Source organism: Mesitornis unicolor, unplaced genomic scaffold (assembly GCF_000695765.1).
Source record: "Mesitornis unicolor isolate BGI_N332 unplaced genomic scaffold, ASM69576v1 scaffold10981, whole genome shotgun sequence".
NCBI lineage: Eukaryota > Metazoa > Chordata > Aves > Mesitornithiformes > Mesitornithidae > Mesitornis > Mesitornis unicolor.
The window spans coordinates 46,434-65,345 of NW_010163147.1; the positions used below are offsets into that span (position 1 = coordinate 46,434).

Here is an 18,912-nt window from a genome sequence, read left to right on the forward strand (position 1 = left end):
TATGATTATGTTTGCATCAGTTAGAAAAATGAGGAAAGCAACTTCAAAATTTAAGAACTTTGGAATGCAGAAGGCATCCTGTTATATGGGGAAAAAAGGCATTATGAGGTTAAAAGATTGCTCATCACTTATAATTTTTTTTTTATTATTTTATGGTAAAATATTTCAAGATCTTGACATCAAAAACACCCCCAGCTCCCCCATCTTCCAGCAGGTGGAGATGCTAACTGTGCTACATTGGGATCTGATGCCCCTCATGTTACCAACTGCTTTTGCTTTGTGACAAAAAACATACAGACAAGAACTTCCTCTGTCATTTATCTTTGAGTCCCCACTCCTAAGATACTTTTCTCCCAGTTGCTTTCCCCTTCTGTTAACCTGCAATCATGAGAAAAGGTAGTGTTCAACGTGAAGTAGTGGAGATGGAGGGAAGTTTGGCTGCTGCACACAGGTAGAGACCTGCTGGTCACTTCATTGGGAGAATTGCATCCTTGTGGGGACAACAGCTTTTGTGGACCTCCTGCAGGGGGGAAGCGTGTGCTTTTGTGCAGGGAAGGGGAGAACCTCATCTGCGTGGGAGGCATGGGCTCATGCAAGAACTGGTGTTACTATGCACTCATCATAATCCCATTAGACCTGCCTCCACCAAAGGAGGAGGGTGGAGAGTGTTTCCCTGTATGTCTGTGACAAAGCTCTAGGTGTGCTGTCCTACACAAGGATGTGTTAACCCTGGGACTACTACACAAGGGTGGATTTGCTCCAGGGCAGTCTGTTGTATTGCATTCCTGTCCCCTGCCTTGGCCTGGTCTGCTCTGGAAAAAATAACTGCCCTCTGTTGAAAGTTTTTGACAAAAGCTCATCGGAATCACCTCGCAGGGACCCTTTTTGACTGTCAGCTGCTGCTCCAGCCCCATGGAGCAATGGTTTCTTTTCAGTCAGTGCTTGGATTTCAGAGTTGCTGGATGGCAGAATCTCTCCAGGCCCAAGAAAGAGGTGGAAGTGAGCTGGGCTGCATATCTTGAAGTCTCAGAAGCCACAGTCCAAAGGTACCTATCAGCGGTTAGCTGGCAAACATGTGGGTGCAAGAAGCAAGGTCCTCTTGCAGCGCTGTTGAGCTCCTGCTGAGCTCTGTGGTCTCTTCCCATGCTGGGCCTGGCTCCAGGCTGCCTGTGCAGCTGCAGGGTGAGAGGGACAGAGCCAGGGAAGGGCTGTGTCATCCCTCTGCCAGCTGTCGCCCAGGTGTCTCTTCTAGCCCCTGCCCAGTTTTCAGGCTGCTTGGAAGGAACCTCCTTTCTGTACATCTTTGACTGTCATGTTTGACTGATGTTGGGTCAAATGCTCAAACCTTGGCCACCCAGAGGCAGCTGGCACAATCAGTTATGCTACTTATTTGTTGATATGAGCCTGTCTTAAGAAATCTCGTCTGAAAAGGCTGAATGAGGAAAATCTAAGTATTGCATTCAATCAGTGCCACGAAATAAAGAAAATACTAATTGAATCCTAGCTGTGACAATACTGGGTCGGTCACTCTGATGATCTTGTTTTAAAAACAGAAAGTCACTGGAGGAGAAACAGTCAGCATTTATTGCTTCAGAAGCTGCTGTAGCCAAGAGCTGCAAATTTTAGGAATGCTTTTCCATTCGGAAGTGGTTTATGAAGTACGCTGCAGCTGTAAGGTAGTTATGAGCAGGTGTTTATCTAAAATGTATCCAGTGAAGTAAATTCAGTGTAAAGAGGTATAAAAGAAAGAAATTATATTAAATTTATATCCCGAGATCTTATTTACTCTTTTCCCCTGTAGATGATACTAAAAATACTCGAAGACACTATTTCTTAGGGAGATAAAATGTTGTTGTGGAGTGCTTTTATTTGGTACAGCTCTACAGTTTTTTCCTTCATGACACATGCAGCTCTTTATATCATTTTTTAAGAGCAGCTTTTGACTTCTGAGGACAGTGTTATTTCCAGAGACAAATCCTGGCTTTATTTAAACTCTGTGAAGATTAATGTGAGCTACTAGATTTTTCTGCATATATTGGATTAGCCAAGTGCTGTGATGAACAGATGTAGAAGGCTTTCTTCAGGACTGGCTAACCAATGACTGGCCACCTCCTCTAGTGGGATTTTAGATTTAAGGAGATTGGGGAAGGGCTCTAAAAATGCCACTGCTGTGGTTTCTTCTGATTTTTTAGCCTGAGGGAATTTTTGAATACTGAATAGGTTAAACAGCTCCAGTGAGTTACTTCCTTTGGAGTTCTGCTGTAAACAAAACTCTAAGCTAGAGAGAAGTAGGAAGAGTTGTGGTTGTTTCCGCTTGGGCACCAACCTTCCAATGCCTTCTTAACAAAAGGATAAATTTAGTTCCATTGAAAAGAGATGTTGGATGCAATTGACATCTGTTACAGCAGCTTTGTTACATATCTGTGCTTCTTTGGGTAGGTTCAGTAAAGGAGAAGGAGAAATAACTGGAAAAGGACTTAAAAAGTGCTAAAAAGAAAAGTTAAAAGAGGATGATGCAGGCAATGGCTGTATTGATTTTGTTGTTGTTGTTTTTTTCCCAGCTCGTGATTCTCAGTGGCAGAAATTGCATGGATGAGAGTAAAGTCAAAGAAATAGGAGTAGAGATAATGAATTCCTACATGAGAAGTTTCCTTCTCTGAGTATGCCATATCCATAAAGCAGACCCAGGCCAGTACAGTGGTTACCTGAGTTTGTAGTGCATCCTATGTGATCTGGGACTCACAGCAAGGAAGCTGCTGAAGAGAGGGAGCTGTTTCTCTCAGGCTTTGCAATTGCAGCCTCTGGATGCTGGTATAACAGTGTCTACTCTTCTTCTTAAAATAGTACCTGCTTTTTATATTGAACCATCAAAATAGAGAAGGTGGAAGAGGGGTATGGGAAGTGGGGCCATTTAGTTTAAAAGGAAAAAAGGCAGAATGGCTTTGTGGGTTCAAATGATCTATCTCAACTGAGAAGCGGTTTTTCATTGCAGAAGGCATTGTATAGACAATCATAAGGGACTAAGTTATAAAAGTGAAAATGGTTTTCAAAGGAGTTATTAGGAACTAAAAAGTAAGTCTGGGATCCTGGCAAATGGAGAAGTCAAGGTCTTAAGTGTGAGCCAGAAATATATTGGGTAAATGCAAAATTATTAGCACTAATTAACAGTGGTTTGTACTTACGCTTGATGTTGTATAGGCTATTTCTTAGTTTCGCTGCCTTTCCTGTGGCACTAAGTTAATCAGAGCTGTCTGTCACTGTGCTTAAAAATCACCTATTTTTAACTATTCTTATAATTTACTGTAGTTCTGTGGTTGTATTAATTTGTCTTCCTAAATGCTCTTTCTACTCAGATCTTTAGTTTTCTCTGTGGGTCTGCAAAAATCATTGTCATTGCTTCTGAGGCTGCAGCCAGCGTTCATACAATCTTCTGGGGAAGTTTTACTTGTTTCTTTGTTTTTCTTTGGTGACATTTCTTCTTTCACTGCTGGGGCACTGATCAGCTGGTTACTGTTGTCCTTTATGGTTTCCTTTATATAAAATAGTCTGGGGTTTCTCATTTTTGGAGTTTGCTTACACATCCAGGTTTGCAGGAGTTTGGGGAGAAGTCCGTAAACAATTTTCATGACAGGATGGACCAGGTTTTTGTACAACTGTAAGGCTTACGACTTCCAGCTTCTCTCTTCCCCTTTTCATTTGTGTTTCTAATAGATACCAGGAACATCAGATTCCCTTCCTGAATCTGGCTGTTTTAAGGTTAAGAGGTTGAAGAAAGTGGTCTATAGTCCTCATAAGATTTCTAGTTTCTTTTCCTTTACAAGTGTTAACTACATCAGGAAAGTAAACAGGCTTGGTTTCTCTTTAGTGTAGTCAAGGTGAGGGCAGAGTCCTGTCAGCGTGTGAACAGACAGACTGAAAATGTTTTGTTCTGATCCCAGGAAGCAAACAGATCAGTGCTGCAGGTTCAAGGACCTGCACTTTCTGCTTGGCGCTCTGTGGATATGTGGTGGGCAGGTTGCTGTGCTGGGGTCAGCACTGCAGTCACCTCTGTGCTCGCCTGCTGTGTCTCCCCAGAGCCATTCTCTCAAGGCCTGCAGCAGCTCAGTATAAGGCTCCAAAGGCAGTTCTCTGTGCACTGTGCATTCAACACATCTGAGAATTTCAGGAACTGAAGGAAAAGGCAGGTGGAAAAACACAGAAGGGAGTGAAAGACCTTGTTCCCTCAGCCTCCCAGCACTTCTGACGGTGTCGGCAGCCCTATCCACTTCCCTTAAGCGTCGTCCAGATTGCAGAGCAGTGTGGACTGCTAAAGCTCTTGCACACATTGAACCTCTTTCTCATTTCTCTTCCCTTGGCACCTCATCCCATCAGTTCAAAAAGGAAATTCAAAGCAAATAACTTCAAACCAAAAGCATTCATCTTTTACAAATAGTTCAAGGCTTCTTTACAGTATAGAATAAAGCACTACTGGCATGCGTAATCAGTGCTCTCTTCAGTTGGTGCTTTTCTCTGTGCCTGAAAATTTGAAATACAAGATAGAATTTATTGTACTTCTCTAACAAAAACATTCCCTTAAGTAGGAGCACTCCATTTTCTGTTGGCAAGGAAGTGTCATACAAGGTGTTTTGCATAGTTAAGGTCAGGTCTTGCCAGGTCACAAAAGATCAGAGCTGAGCTTATCATGAAGGCACCTGAGAGATGAAAGTTTTCTAAAAATATCCTTTTCCTCTGTTACCTAACAAAATTGGGAACAAAAGTGCCTTGATTCTTGGAATTCCAGCACCTGTATTGTTTTGCTAGAGTTCACTGCAGCCGGTTGTGCAAGTAGGATAAATTATCTACTTATATGCTTGCAGAATTGTCTCCCTCCATGCAGTAGGACTGAGTGGGATTAGAAATACGGAACGGAAGCAAAATGAGATTTGGGACATGTAGATTGAGATGCAAGGATGCAATGTCCATAATGGTGATACTGAGTGTGATGAAGATCTGTAAAGTGAGCAGAGTGGTGAGTAATTTAAGTGGTTAACAGATGAGCTAGAACAGCAGGAAAAGGAAGTTGGTGAAACTTAGGCTGAAAAGTGACTTTGCAGGATGGTCCGGAAGGACAAGAGATTTTCTGTTACGGGTTGACCTGCAATGGTGCATTTGGTCCCTTGCTCCTTGGACACAGAGGGACAAGAAAACGGAAGAAGAGTGGGAAGTGCAGTGACTGACATGTTGGGTGATCTGCCTGAAACCCGAGACAAGGGAGGAAGTGCTTGTAGCATTCTTGAGTGGGATGTAGAAAGAAACAAAACTAGGTGTCAGAAAAAGCTGTTTCAGCAAGGCTCAAAGATAGGGTTTTAATTTGTTCCAGGTAGGATGGCTCGGAATTATGTGTGCTCACATAAGGGAATGTGATTACATGCCAAGCAAGATGTCCCGGCACACGTCAGGTAAGCTTTCAGGGTAGTGGTGGAAGCCCTGTCCCTTAAAATAATAAATTTTGTAGTAGAGAATTTCCTAAAACAGAATTCATAGTGTGTAAAGGGGTTGCTGGCAAGAGTTGAGGAATGAAGACAGGTTTGGGGATGTCTGTCCTTTTTTACCTGCAAAGACTCTGCTTGGGCTGAAATGTAAGATTTGTGTCATGCTGCTGTGTATGGGATGTGATTGTGATGCTTTTATTGCCTCCCCATAGCAGTTCAGTCCACAGCACGGCTTTAAAGCACCGCTCTGCAATCACTGTGGTAAAGCTGCACCTGAGAAGTGGTTCAGAAAGTGTTGGTTTGTGGTGGCACCCTCTGACAAAGCACAGCCTTCTCATGGGCTTTGCTCTGAGAAATGGCACAGGTGGATGGATGGTGCATCACTGTCACCATGAGCTTCACTTCTGTACCTCTGTGCACGTGGAAGGAAAGAGAAAAAGCTGGCATTTCCTATGGAGACTTAGGTGCTGACATGCCTTCATGCAGAGCTTGCAAGGGGTTATGTCCTTAGAACGGTAAAGCATTTTTGAGAAGAATGTGAGCTTCATTTCTTGCCAAAATCTTACCTTATTTCCAGTCAATAAGCTGACTGGAAGGCAGGACTTTGTCCCTGAGTGGTCACTCTTGTTTTACACACTCATTTCTCCAGTGTTTTCTTAAAATGTGAGAAGCATTTTACTAGCTGAAGGATGTGATTAATTCATGAAAAGTAATGACAGTAATATCATTAGATTTTGTCCTCGGGGGCACTGGCTTTGGAGACAACCACTGAACACTGGTTATGTAGAACAAGATGAGCACTAGAGAGAGCACTTGTGTATGTTGACCAAAGCAGTAATTGCAGTTACAGAATTGGAATACCAAAAGCACACTCAGGCTTTTCTACTGGTCACCATATGAAGATGAAGTGAAAAATATGCTCAAATTACCTCAAGTTAAATTGAATTAAGAGTCTGATAATTTCTTTGCTGTCTAGGGCAGGAAGAAAAGAAGATTGTGAAGTGGTGTGATTTGAGCCTTGGGATGCACAGCTGTGCTGAAGCAAAGCTCTGTTCCCTCCTGCCTTTTTATTACCTTTCAAATTGAATGTGTCCCAAGTTATTTAGAACTAGAGAAGGAAATACACTGCATGGTGTTACACAGGGACATTATTTTGTCATCTCTCAGCACTAGCCCTGCGAGGCGCAGCAGCGGTGTCCCTCCTGGCAGCAGGCAGGCTGTACCTACACCTCCATTGACTGCAGAGCCTTGAGCAGGAGGTGAGAGACAGAGAAAGGGGGCAGATAGTCAAGAACAACTTCATGAGTGAGATGGGGAAGGGTGGTGTAATTTAGGTGTGCTCTGCACCATTTACATGAAGCTGACATGACTGTGTGCACTGTCAGCTGACTGTGTCACTGTGAGCAGTGCAGGGTTTGATTTGACACCCCAGCACTTGAGGAAAGCTGCTCCCTGTGACGGCAGCAGGTCTCGAAGCTTCCAAATCCAGCAGCAGCAGGAGCAGAGCCCATCTCACACATTTGTGTACCATGTGTCTGAGCAGACCTGCGCTTTGCAGTCTGGCCAGCACCCATGTGTGTCTCCTGGCAGGAAGGGCACTGGTGTGAGTACTGGTTCAAGTCTCTCCTCTGATCCACAGAAGAGATTTATTTCAACACCTGCTGCACAGACTTAGGGTGTTGGAGACTGTTAAGACCCGTTGCCCTTCTTTCTGCAGCCCAAGTTGTAGAGTACTAGAAATACTTTGTAGCTGTTAAGGGTTACCAGTTTCTGGACCCTTACAGACTAAACTTTAGGTGTAGCTGCTTGAAATAACTAGAGGCCATACCAGTGATCCTGAACTATCCACCAGCCCCAGCCCTGAGTTGCGTGTCTTGTAGTTTCCCCATGACTCTCCTTTGACAGACGATTCTACCAAATACCGGCTTTTTGGTGGGTGTGCTGAGCGAAGCTGAAATGCCTGACACCCTGCTGCTCTTGGGATTTTAGAAAACAGATCTTCACGAGGAAAAATAATTGACAAATACCTATCTATCTTGTTTTTTCCATAAAACTTTGCTGTTTATTTGGAAGTCTGCATAAAATGCATACATTAAAAAAGAAGCCACCTGCAATCACTTTTGACTGCGTCTTTCTGGGTTCGCTTGCCTGACAGTTTTCCAGAGTGAGATCCTCCATTTCATTTGTCCTCAGTGATGTGTGCAGTCCTGGAAAACCACAGGAGCTTTCAGATCGTTTGCTCTTGTGTTGCAGCCCTCTGTGGTATCCATTGCTCCTGGATGTGGCTTTAACTCAATGGATATGGCTTTAACTCAACTGCTTTAGCTCATTTCCAGAGATCCAGAAGAAATGCTGGATCTCTCTCGCTGCATGCTCCTCTCAGCTCCCGCTAGCACTGAGGGGCTGGACACACGGCTCCTCTGGAGAGGGTCAGTGCTGCTCCAGGCTCAGAGGAATTGTTGAGAAATTAGGTAAGGCACTCTCCACAGGGCAGAGCACATAGGGCTGGGGGACAGTTTCGTGCTTGGATTCCCAGCTGGCTGTGCAGTATTTAAAAACAAGATCTATAAAAGCAAGATCTATGCTTGCTCACGCAGAAGGACCTGTTTAGGGGTATGCACGTTTAGTTTCCAGATTTTCCAAGTTCAGACACTTTGGATATCTGATCCCAGTGTTTTCCTCTTTTTTTCCTTTTAATAATTTTTGGCAGGCTAAACAATTCAGTTAGCATCAGGAGAACTCCTTTTTTGTTAAGCCATATGGCTTTTTGTTAGGAACAAATGCTCTATTTATTAATTTTTGTTTGTTTTGCATAGTGTTAAAAATACCATGGCATTTGGGTTTCATGTTTTCTGCTCTGTGTTTTGCTGTTGAAGGCAGGCCAGCCTCTGATTGAAGTGCAGTGTTACGGATGCTTGCTGTCTTCTCTAAGTAGACTATTTTGGAGCTGCAAATGGGAGCTGAAAGTTATCCAAAGTCAGGATGTTATAACTGAATCTGCTTTCTCTTCCAGACGTTCTCATGCAAATGGCTTGTGGGAGGTAACAGCTTAAAAGGTTGCAGGAGAGCTACCTTCTGTACCTTCTTCCTCACTTCCTGAAACCAAATGCAGTCTTCAGAATACCCATTGGCAGACTGTTCTGATGTGGACTTAATTCCTGAAGGAAATACTAGCTTGTCAGCTCTTAAATGATTTTATCCTGCTTTTATAGCCCCAGTGATTTAAAAAGCTGTCACCACTTTTAACATATATGAAAGGCAAGTGGTAATATATGAATAAATGCCTGAAACTGTGGAAATCTAAAAAGTGTAATTTTTGAATCCTGCATCACCTGTGTCTCAGTCTAGCATTTGGCCATGATTTGGGGTAGCTGTGGTCACCTTCCACTGATTCTTGAGCAAAAAGTGTCCAGGTTAATTCTCCGCTTTTTTAGTTTCAGTTGCTTGGGATAGAAAATAAAAAAAAAGCAACTTTCAAAGTGGATAAAGGTCAAGAAATTGTACTTGTTTTTTTCTGCTGTTGAAAATAACTTAAGATTTCTGAGTTCATTGACTGAGCACAATTAGCACTCAGTTTGTGACTGTGGCAGGATGTAATTACATGAGGGCAACACGTACCTCCTGTTGCTATTTGTGCTGAAATGTCTGGTCAAACCACTACAGAATGGTGTGACAGAAGTCACTGTCTAATGTCTGATTCTCTGTGTCTTCCAGCTTGCAGGGTATTTTTGGGTTTGTGTGTTAAGCTACAAACATGCAGAGTCATAACATTGATGTGAGAAAATCTAGAGTGCAAACAGGAAGCGAGCACTGCTGTGTTTTTCTTCCTGTGTAGGTTTTGTGCTAAGTACCAGCCCGTGCTCTGCAGACTGCTCCTCTGCAGCTCTGTTAATGCACGGCTGTTCATAAGTTACTTTGATGGATGGTTACAGCTACTCTTAAGACAGACTGGTGTACCAGGGAGGAGAAAGAGGGGGCTTCACATCTCATATTTTTTTACAAGATCCCTTTTTTGGTAGTTTTTTCTCTTTCAGATGAAGGAAGAAGAAAGGTGTAATGACCAAGAAGTGACTAATGTTGAGCAGAGTGTGCAGACACTCCAGTGGAAAATCAGAGACTTGAGACTGTCACAGCGTGGTTTTAGGAGAAGGAATGAAGATGCTGAAAAGCTTTGATTTAAAGGTTGAGCCTAAATATCTGGCTAATCTCATTGTTCTGTAAATTAGCCTCTACTACAGTTCCTCAAAGAGAAGCAACAGAAAGGTTGGAGGTTTTATTCCTGTTGAATGTACTTTACAAACTCTTTCTACTTCTGAATCATTTCAGGAGTATTCTATAAATATTATGGTTCATTGGTTGACTGCAGTGTACTGATAGGTGTTTTTTACCTCTTAATTGCTGTCACTTCAGGACTAATACACAATATGCAAGGAACCTGAATGAAGCAAGTTTTTTCTTGAGAAAAGTGAATGATGTTTTCCAGCATATTTATTCAGCAAACGAAGATTGGTACAGTGTCCTTATGAAATTTACTATTGGCGGTAGAGAACAGCAGCGCTGTAGGGCATTTTTATATTACCATATGAAAAAATAGCATTTAGCAACCCACCCCTAGTCTAGTGTCTGATCAGAAGTGATGGTGTCTTTCTGAGAATTAATTCCAACAGCAGAATAAATAAGTGCTGTTTCAGATTTTAAGAGCAGTTGAAAAACACCAGTTTTTCCTCTTTGTGGTCGATGGCAATTTACACAGACTTGACATCCACTGTTACTACATTAGCAACTCCTTGTAACGAGCTCAGCTGTAAGGAAGGCGCTTGCTTTTAGGAGGTTTGTTGTCATTGGATACTGCAGTACTGATTTACATTACTGGGAAGTGCTATTTTTACTGCAAGTCTGCTTCAGCCTCTGGCAATACCAGCTATTTCAGCGCTCTTCCTGCTTCCTGCCCCACCAGTTGGCATCTCTGTTGTCACACAACCAAATGCTGCTGTTTATTTATTTCTGCCTCCCCAAATTGCTCAGTGTCACTGCTCACCCCTAACCCACTCACTCATTTGTGCAAAGAGCACTTGTGCTGTCCTACTACACCATATCCTCCATATCAACAAGGTGAGCGCTTCCTGCCTTCCATGTCTCTGCAGCTTCACTTTGGGCTATTTCAGGAAAGACAGAAGTTGATTTACTCCAAAATCCTGCTTTGTTGTGTAGCCAGCGTGGTGCAGAACAGCTTTGCTCAGGTGGCTTTGCAGATGTCAGGAAGGCACAGTGTGAAGTTCGTCTTTGTGAGGTAGGTGGGGAAATTTTTGCTGCATGCAGCCTCCTTGTCCAGTCTCAGACGGTGTTGATGGTGGGCCCTGGCTGCCTCTTGCAGCAAAGCCTCGTCTGCCTTAACAGAACAGCAGTTTCTCTTGCACCGTAAAGCCAGGGGCCAGATGTTCGCCAATGGGCTGCGATCTGCCAGCAGCAGCACCTGGCACATGGCATTGCAAAGGAGCAGAGCCATGCAAAGGGCCTGGTCACCACCACTGGCAGCCTGCATTGGAGTGACTGCTGTGTCGTGTAGCTCTGGGAGAGTCACACTGTTGCTGTGATCCCCCAGACTTTCCATCACGTGCCCTGCAGAGTCCTGCAGGGAAAGAAAGCTGAGACTGGAGGGTTGTCCCTTTGGTGTATTGGTAGCTTGTTAAAAATGAGCCTCACACGGCTTACAGGAAGGGACTGGAGCTTCATTCAGCAAATAGAGGTTACAGCAGAGCAGTAAGGAGGAAGGGCTCAGGTGTGCTCTCCCCTTTTTCCTCTTCCTTCTGCATGACCAGTTGAAAACTCCATTTATTTTGGAGAATAAACCCCTCCATTTCTGCACAGACACTGCTCTTTTCTCCTCTGGGTCAGGTAAGGGGCAGCTATCTGCCCGAGATTGGTTGATTTCTTTCTGCCCCAAAAGTAAGAATAAATACAAGAATTTCCTCTCTTCCTTAAGTGAGTAGGTGAAGTTGAGAAGCTGTGAACAAAACCTGGCTTTTCTACCCTGTGTGGCATCCTGAAGGGACACAATAGCTGGGAGTATGAGAGCAGTGATGGTGTATCCATGCAATCAGTCACGCATAGTCATGCATGCACCATTGCATTATTGCGAATGACATCCGTGTATGCAGCGAGAAGAAGGCAAATGCACAGCCCAAATAAGGGGGGAGGACCATTACTATTGTGTTCGAGTATCCAGAAATTAGGACATGGCAGAAGCCACATTGATGGTGTTAACTTCATTCAACCCCTCTCCCAGCCTCCTGAAGCATGGACCTATGGTGTGGTAGTGGGAGCAGAGGCAGCTCTGTTCCCCCCAGAGATGCCACACAGACACTCAATGGATTTCTCAGCAAGCTGAAGCCCTGCCAGGAGCCTGCTCCAGTGTGGACTTCCCACGGGGTCATATCCTGCTTTGGGCACATCCACCTGCTCCAGCGTGGGGTCCTCCATGGCTGCAGGTGGATCTCTGCACCACCGTAACATCTGTGGGCTGCAGGGGGACAGTCTGCCTCACGATGGGCTTCACCATGGGCTGCCAGGGGAGTCTCTGCTCTGGCACCTGGGGCACCTCGTCCCCTCCTTCTTCACTGACCTTGGTGTCTGCAGGGTTCTCTCTCACATCTCATTCCTCGGTTCCTCTGCTGTTGCCCTTAATGTGTTATGAACAGAGGCGTTACCGCTGTCACTGATTGACTTGGCCTTGGCCAGTGGTGGGTCTATCTTGGAGCCAGCTGACATTGGCTCTATCAGACATAGGGGAAGCTTCTAGCAGCTTCTCACAGAAGCCACCTCTGTAGCCCCCACCACTACCAAAACCTTGCCACACAAACCCCATACAACTCTGAACACCCTTGTCCCATGCTGTACTCTTTTATCTGTCCACCCCAAATTCAGGTCATTTCCAAGAATCTGTGTCCCAAGTTCCCAGTTATCTTCTGTTCCTATAATTCCCTGTCCTACTCCAGCCTCTTTTTCCTGTCCCCTTCTCATCCGACCAACCTCTTTGCTCCTCTGTTGTCTCCTCAGCTTTCCTCTGAGGCTCTTCATTGCCTCTTCTCACTTCTCGAGTGATACTGTCCCCATTTCCTTGCCAAGCTGTTTTTGGTTACCCCACGCACCTTCAGATCTGTGCTGGATGTGCACCTTTTGTCCAGTCACAGCCTCTCCTCTGGACAGCCTGCACTCCCACAGTCACTGCTTTGCATTAACCCTAGGCCCCGAGAACCTCATGCAGCTGCAATACTAAGGTTTGTAGTGTAATCAAGTGTTTAGTATATTTTTATTTTGCATTTTTATAGTAGCTCAGTGATTTGCAGGTTTTCTCTGCTGTTTTTCCAAGCTGCTGAACAGAGGAGAATGTATATTTTTTGATTCCATGGCAGACGGGTGGTGTTAGCTCTTCAAACTATCCATTACATTTTCTTAAATAATTATTGGCAAGTTGAGAGTTTCCTGTATGTAGAGCATTGCCATGCCTTAGTGAGAACCCCAGGCATGATGCTGATTTCCTTGAGTGTCTGATGAATGGCTCTGGAACATGCAAAGGCTTTTGGACGATGTGCCAAGTTACCCAGTCGGTGCTGCAGGCTGTGAGTTCACAGGTAGCTTCTTAGCAAGACCTAGAATTGCTTTGGCAAACTCAGCACAGCATGTGACACAGCTAGATTCACAGTTATGTTCTGATCAGTTGCCCAGCAAACACTGATAAGCTTAAAATCAGAGGAGGAGGAATGTTGGCTGCCTGCAAGCAAAGTGCCAGTTTTATTACCCTCAGAGTTCATCGCTCTTCCTTATTAAAATCCAAGACAATCCCCACCACCGCCCACGTGTGTAAACCTCCAGTAAGCATGACATAATGTGACTCAGGGGGACTGGGAACATGCACAGGGCAGGCGGTGCAGGCTGTTTGCACCCAGCAAAAATGACACTGGGGTCAGCAGTTGTTTACTTACATTTTTTAAATGACCTTGGGTAGGGGATGACTGCTCACTCAACCCCAGGTCATTGCTTGTACTTCCACACAGACTCTCTGTGGAAGGTCCATAGGATCATAGACCTGTTTTATGCTCACAGTCACGTTAAACGAGCTACAAAAAGGCTTTGTGTTTCCACAGTGTGATGGGGCAGTAGAAACTGGTGCTCTTGGCCACCTTTCCTGTATGGAGACAGAGTGGGCTGCAGCCTTTGGCTTGCAATAGCATTGTGTACTTCTGTCCAAAATACAAATTGTGCTAGCTCCTTGCCCAAATGTTTGGGAAATGAACATTAAGCCCTACCCTGCTGCATGGACCCGACTGCATTTGATGAATTGGAGTCAGTGCTGGCAAAACGTAATTGCTCGTCATTATGACAAATCATGCGCAATGCTCATACTGTGAACTACAAAGCTTTTGTCCACTGCCGCTTATCCAGCTGCTTAAAAAGCTCTTCAGTTAAAGTGCATGAATCTTGGAAATAGCCTTCAGGATCTGGTTGTTCACATTTTGTTGAGGGCACTGAAAAAATTCTGGTCTGTTTGAAGAACTTACTTCTATTCCCCATTTTCTCCTGATGCAGGGGAGCATTAGCTGGACTGCAGGACAGGGGATGGCTCAGCAGTACAGCCAGATGAAAGCGAGGGTGGCTGTGTTATTAAAACGAAGTCTGAGCATTGCTCTTGATCTGTGTCCTTGATAAAAATCCCTAGTGGTGTTCATCCTTCCAGTAACAGCTGCAGGCATGTCATTTCCCTTCTTTCTGTATTACTGGACAATCTGTCTTTCTGGTTTTTTTGTTTTGCATTTTCTGAAACAAGAAATGGTTTCTTGTATCTTATCAGAAGTGTGTGTTTCAGCAGATGCTAAAAAAGTGTGCATGCATGAGAGAGAAGTCTGTGTGTGTTACTTCATCTTGTGTAGGCACAAAATTGCATGCATGAGAAGTAACTGCCTGGGTGAATTATGTTTGTTTTCCATGCACCGTATTACTTTGGTTTATGGTCAGTGCTGTCAGCATGTGGCAGTCATGTTTACAGAGCACCACTGAGTCAAATATTCTAGCTGGATATTTTAAAGTCTTGGATGCCTTCATAGCCACAGGCATTTGGAGCTGGAATTGCTGAGACAAGAGTGCTGCAGTTTGTGAATTTGATCCTCCCTTCCAAGTACAGTGCTGCACGTCTTGGCTAGGCGCGCTGTCTGCCCCCTGTGGAGGGAATTCCTAGCCCACGGTTGAGTGCAAACCCTCACTGGTGTGGCGGGTCTCATCACAAGCCAGGCCCTCCTCAACAAATACTCTTCCCTTTTCTGTCTTCCAGCGTCAAGATGGTGCTGATGTGGACCAGTGGGGACACGTTCAAGACTGTTTACTTCATCTTGAATCAGGCCCCGTTCCAGTTCTCCATCTGTGGGCTCCTGCAGGTTTTTGTGGACATCGCTATCCTGTTGCAGGTTTACTTGTACAGCCACTACCCTCAGAAGCCCGTGCCCCATACTGCACACCCAGCCAGCACCAAGGCCCTGTGAGGCACTCAGCTGGGCAGGCTGCGGGTCAATGGCGCTGTGGAGTCAGCCAGGACAGCTCCTCTTCTGCTTGTAAATACTCCTGTGTTGCCGAGTTGAAAGCAGAAATGAGAACAAGGATTGAAAATCTGGCTGCACTTTCAGCTGGGGAGGTTTTATTTTAGATAACTTGATCTCTCTGTTTTCAGACTTAGCTGTACAGAACTGTTTCTTGGTGGGGGGGAGGGGCACATTATTTTTGCATATGTACCTAAGAGCCTTATCAATTCACAAATGTTTGTATATTTAATCACAAGGGCTGGATGGTTTGTGTTTTTAATGCTATTTAAGTATGTTACACCATGGAAATTATAGGATATTTTGTCTGAAACTTTTACCTATTTATATAATATACAGTCTGTATATTGGCAGGAAGTTTGTGGCATATGCTAGCATTCAGTATCTCCACGATGTAGGAAGAAGTATTGAAGAGCAAATGCAGGAGTTTTCCCTTTTCTTTAGGAAGGGTGTGTGGTGTGCAGAGGAGGTGAGGGCTGGAGGCCCTGCAAAGAGGTGAGCAGCCAGAAAGGAACTGGTCGTACACAGAGTAAAGCACCGAGTGAATGGCAGGTGTTCACCCCCGCTGCGGGATCAGTGTGGCAGGTGAACATATCAGGAAGATGATGAAGGGGTCTGAGTATGGATGATGCTGAAGCCATGTTTAGAGCAAGCAGAGCCAGTCAAGAGTTCAGCCCAAAGGAGGAGCTAACAGGAGACTGCAGGTAACTTAGGTAGTCTTGCTTTGAGACACTGGGGTTTGGGAACAGCCTGCCCTGCACTTGGGGGCAGCACTGCTCCTGCAGCTGTGCACAGGACAGAGCTGGGCTGCAGGACATCTTTCACAAGCCAAGAGGCCAGCAGACGTGTGTTGCCAGTATTGCCAGGGAAGTATTTCTAGGTGGTGATTGAGCCACAAAGGTAGAAGTAACTCCTCTTCCATAGCCTTAGAAGAGGATGTGAACAAGTTTGAGGCAGAGAAAAATCCGTTTCCTATGGAGTAGGACTAGCATTGGACAGCTTGATTTGTTGGGGCTGAGATTCATGTTCATGTTTTGTAATGCCAAACAAGGACCAGTTTATATTTTAGGCTGTTTCTTGCATTGACCCAACAAGGATGGAGTCCACGTTTTCCTTTTTCCATTGTTTAAGATCTTCTAGGCTCTTAAAAGCAGGCTATAGTTAAACAGAGGCACTGAGAAAGCTGAAAGAGCACAGAGTGTATTTATAAATGTAGATGTTGTCTGTAATGGCTGTTTGCCACTGTAGGTCGCCTTGCCCTTTTTGAGAGCTGCACACGTGGAGCAGCTGCAGGTGGTGTGGACCTGCAGAGGGCTGTGACCCAGCCCCTGGGCTTCTGCCAGCCGCCCTCACGAAACCGCCCTGGTTGGTGTGAGGCAGCCATAGTGAGAGGCTTCGTCCCAGGAACAGCAGTGCCTGCGCTGCTTGCTTCTTTGTGAGGCTCCCTCCCTGTGTGGGGTGAATCCCATCTGGCCATAGGTGAGGTGTTAAGAGCTGGGACAGAGTTTGGAGGATCATTTTTTCTCTAATATTAGCCCCAAGAGCTTACATTTCCTTAGCAATGGCAGCAAGTCTGAGGTTTAGTATGAATCAGATACTTCCCCTACCCTGCTTTATTTGGGTACCTCATGATTTGAGTCTGGACAGTTGTCATCGGCGGCAAACTGTCTTCTGGAGGGGAAGGCTCAGCAGGCTGCAGCAGTGGTTATGTGACGCTTGGTTGGGAATGTCTGTCATAAGACAGGGAAGAGTGGGCTGTCCCTATGCTACTTTGCTTTACCGACTTGTGCCCCTTTCGCTCCCAGGTAGCCCCAGGCTGACTCTGGCGCTCCCACTGCATGTGCTGTTTGGTTTTGGAGCTGATGTGGTGGTGGTGGAGGACTGAGGCCCAAACCTGTGGGCAGAAGTCCTGCCCTGGGGCCAAGCCGTCCTGCCCTTTGGTGGGGGCACTTCTGGAGGTGGAAGGAAGGGCATCCTCAGGAGGTCCCTCCTGCCCCAGCAGATCCAGTCAGATCTGTGTTGAGTAAAGCAGAGCCAAGGAGAGGTGCTGTTTCCCAGGGCTGGGCACAGGATGCTCTGCCCGGGCACCGACTCCACACTCTCTGTTCAATACAGTACACTTTTAGGCCTGAAGTGACCTTACAAAGATGATGTACCTGGCATGGCAGACTATGAATGTTTTGTTCCTCTCTTTTCTCCAACGTTCTGGTTCTGTTACAGGAACATCTGGGCTTTTGTCTTTTTTAATTGAAATCTTACTTAACAACTGGCTTCTCCGGTACGCTGCTTTAATGAGGATTGTATTTCTACTGTATGCAGACAAACACTTTCTTGTGTGTTTTAATGGTCTGAAGGTTTTTTTTAATAACTTGTAATGATAAGATTTTTGTATATGGTGGTCTTTTTCTAATATACTATGAAACGGGGATCTAAGAAATAAATGGCTCTTAAGAAATATACTTCTGTATGCTATAGCTTCACCTGGGAATGCACACTTTTGGCCACCTCTTTGGCTGTGAACTACAGGTATTACCGAGGATAAAACAGCTGTCGTTTTTTTCCTTTTGGGACTCTTCCCTCGGCAGATTCTTGAGTCTGTCATCAGTACCCAAACCAGCAGCTCTGCAGTCCAGTCTCATTCACACCAGAGCTGCAAATGCTGGAAGAGAAGCCAGTGAAACCATGTCCGAAGTCATCTTCTCTATGTGGCATTTAGCAAGGTAGGACTTTTGGCCAGGAACTCTTGAACTTCATCTTGAAAGATACTTTAGAAACAGAATGTTACAGAACTTTGGTTTTGTTCTTTAATTGTCAGGAAGTATCTGTATCAATGATCACCTCAGAGATAAGAAATCAATTTCTTTAAATACATCTCTTTGAATGTATGGCACATTTCATGGAGTTTAATTTCTCTGTCAGTTGCAATGTTTTTTTAAATAAAGATTACCTATTGTATATAAATTGCAGTGTTGCTTTGCTTTGTTCAGATACAAAATGTGAGCTTCTTAGCTCTTATTATAGCTCATCTTGTCTACAGTGTTGTCTGTAGGAATAATTAGCATGCTTTTTCCTCCTGATGGGTTGGTTAGCACAAGGCATAAATTGTCCTGTGCTCGTGATGCACGACAGGGATTCTGGATTTCTGTCCCTTGCTCTTCCATACATCCTGGGTTAAACTTACCCTCATGACCTCTTAACTCTTTTATGCTTGCGGTGCTCACAGAAAATACAAATTACTAACAGATTATAATGTAGCTTTAAAAAAAAATCTGTATCACTTGAACTGCATAATGAAGTCAAAGATGGGACACAGCTGAGGGACATGCACTTCGCAACCTCATCAGAACATGAGGAAACTGTCATTTGATGGCTAACCACGGTGCAAAGAAGAGTCTTGACCTCCTTGCCTTGTGTATTCAGGATGTGACAACAAGCTAAGACAGTCAGGACCAGCCTTGCAGCCGATGTGTGGCTCCTGGGCCCAGCTGGGCTGCCACTGGTTTGGCTGCCCCATTCTGTGTTGCTGCACACCGTGGCTGTGGGAGCTGGAGGAGGGGAGCCGGTGAGGAGAGAGGGCTGGGGCCACAGGAGAGAGGGGTGGGAAGGGCAGCAGGCGAGAGGTGGAAGTGTCTGAGCTTGCTCAAATAAGGGGCTGAAGGGACAAGCTCCTGGAGGGGAAGGAATGGAGGAAAAACAAGCCCTGGAAGGGCAAAGGTTGGTAAATCAGTGAAGCAGAGCTAAAGGGGGAGGCAAATGAGAGGGTGAGGAGGAAATTCTGCCTGCTCTGTTACAGCCACGGAGGGCAATGGCCCAAGTGGTTCCCACAACAGCCGTACCTGCTCATTGCTCATAGG

General features: G+C 45.1%; 1 protein-coding gene across 2 annotated transcripts in view; it reads left to right on the forward strand.

The window, feature by feature from the left end:
- PQLC1 (PQ loop repeat containing 1) overlaps positions 1-15,004 on the forward strand; it is a 61,437-nt gene extending 46,433 nt beyond the window's left edge. For both annotated transcript variants that reach the window (XM_010193857.1, XM_010193858.1), the window contains one exon: positions 14,797-15,004. In XM_010193857.1, the coding sequence (XP_010192159.1) occupies positions 14,797-15,004 (208 nt within the window). The remainder of the gene's footprint in view (positions 1-14,796) is intronic.
- Positions 15,005-18,912: the final 3,908 nt, after the last annotated feature.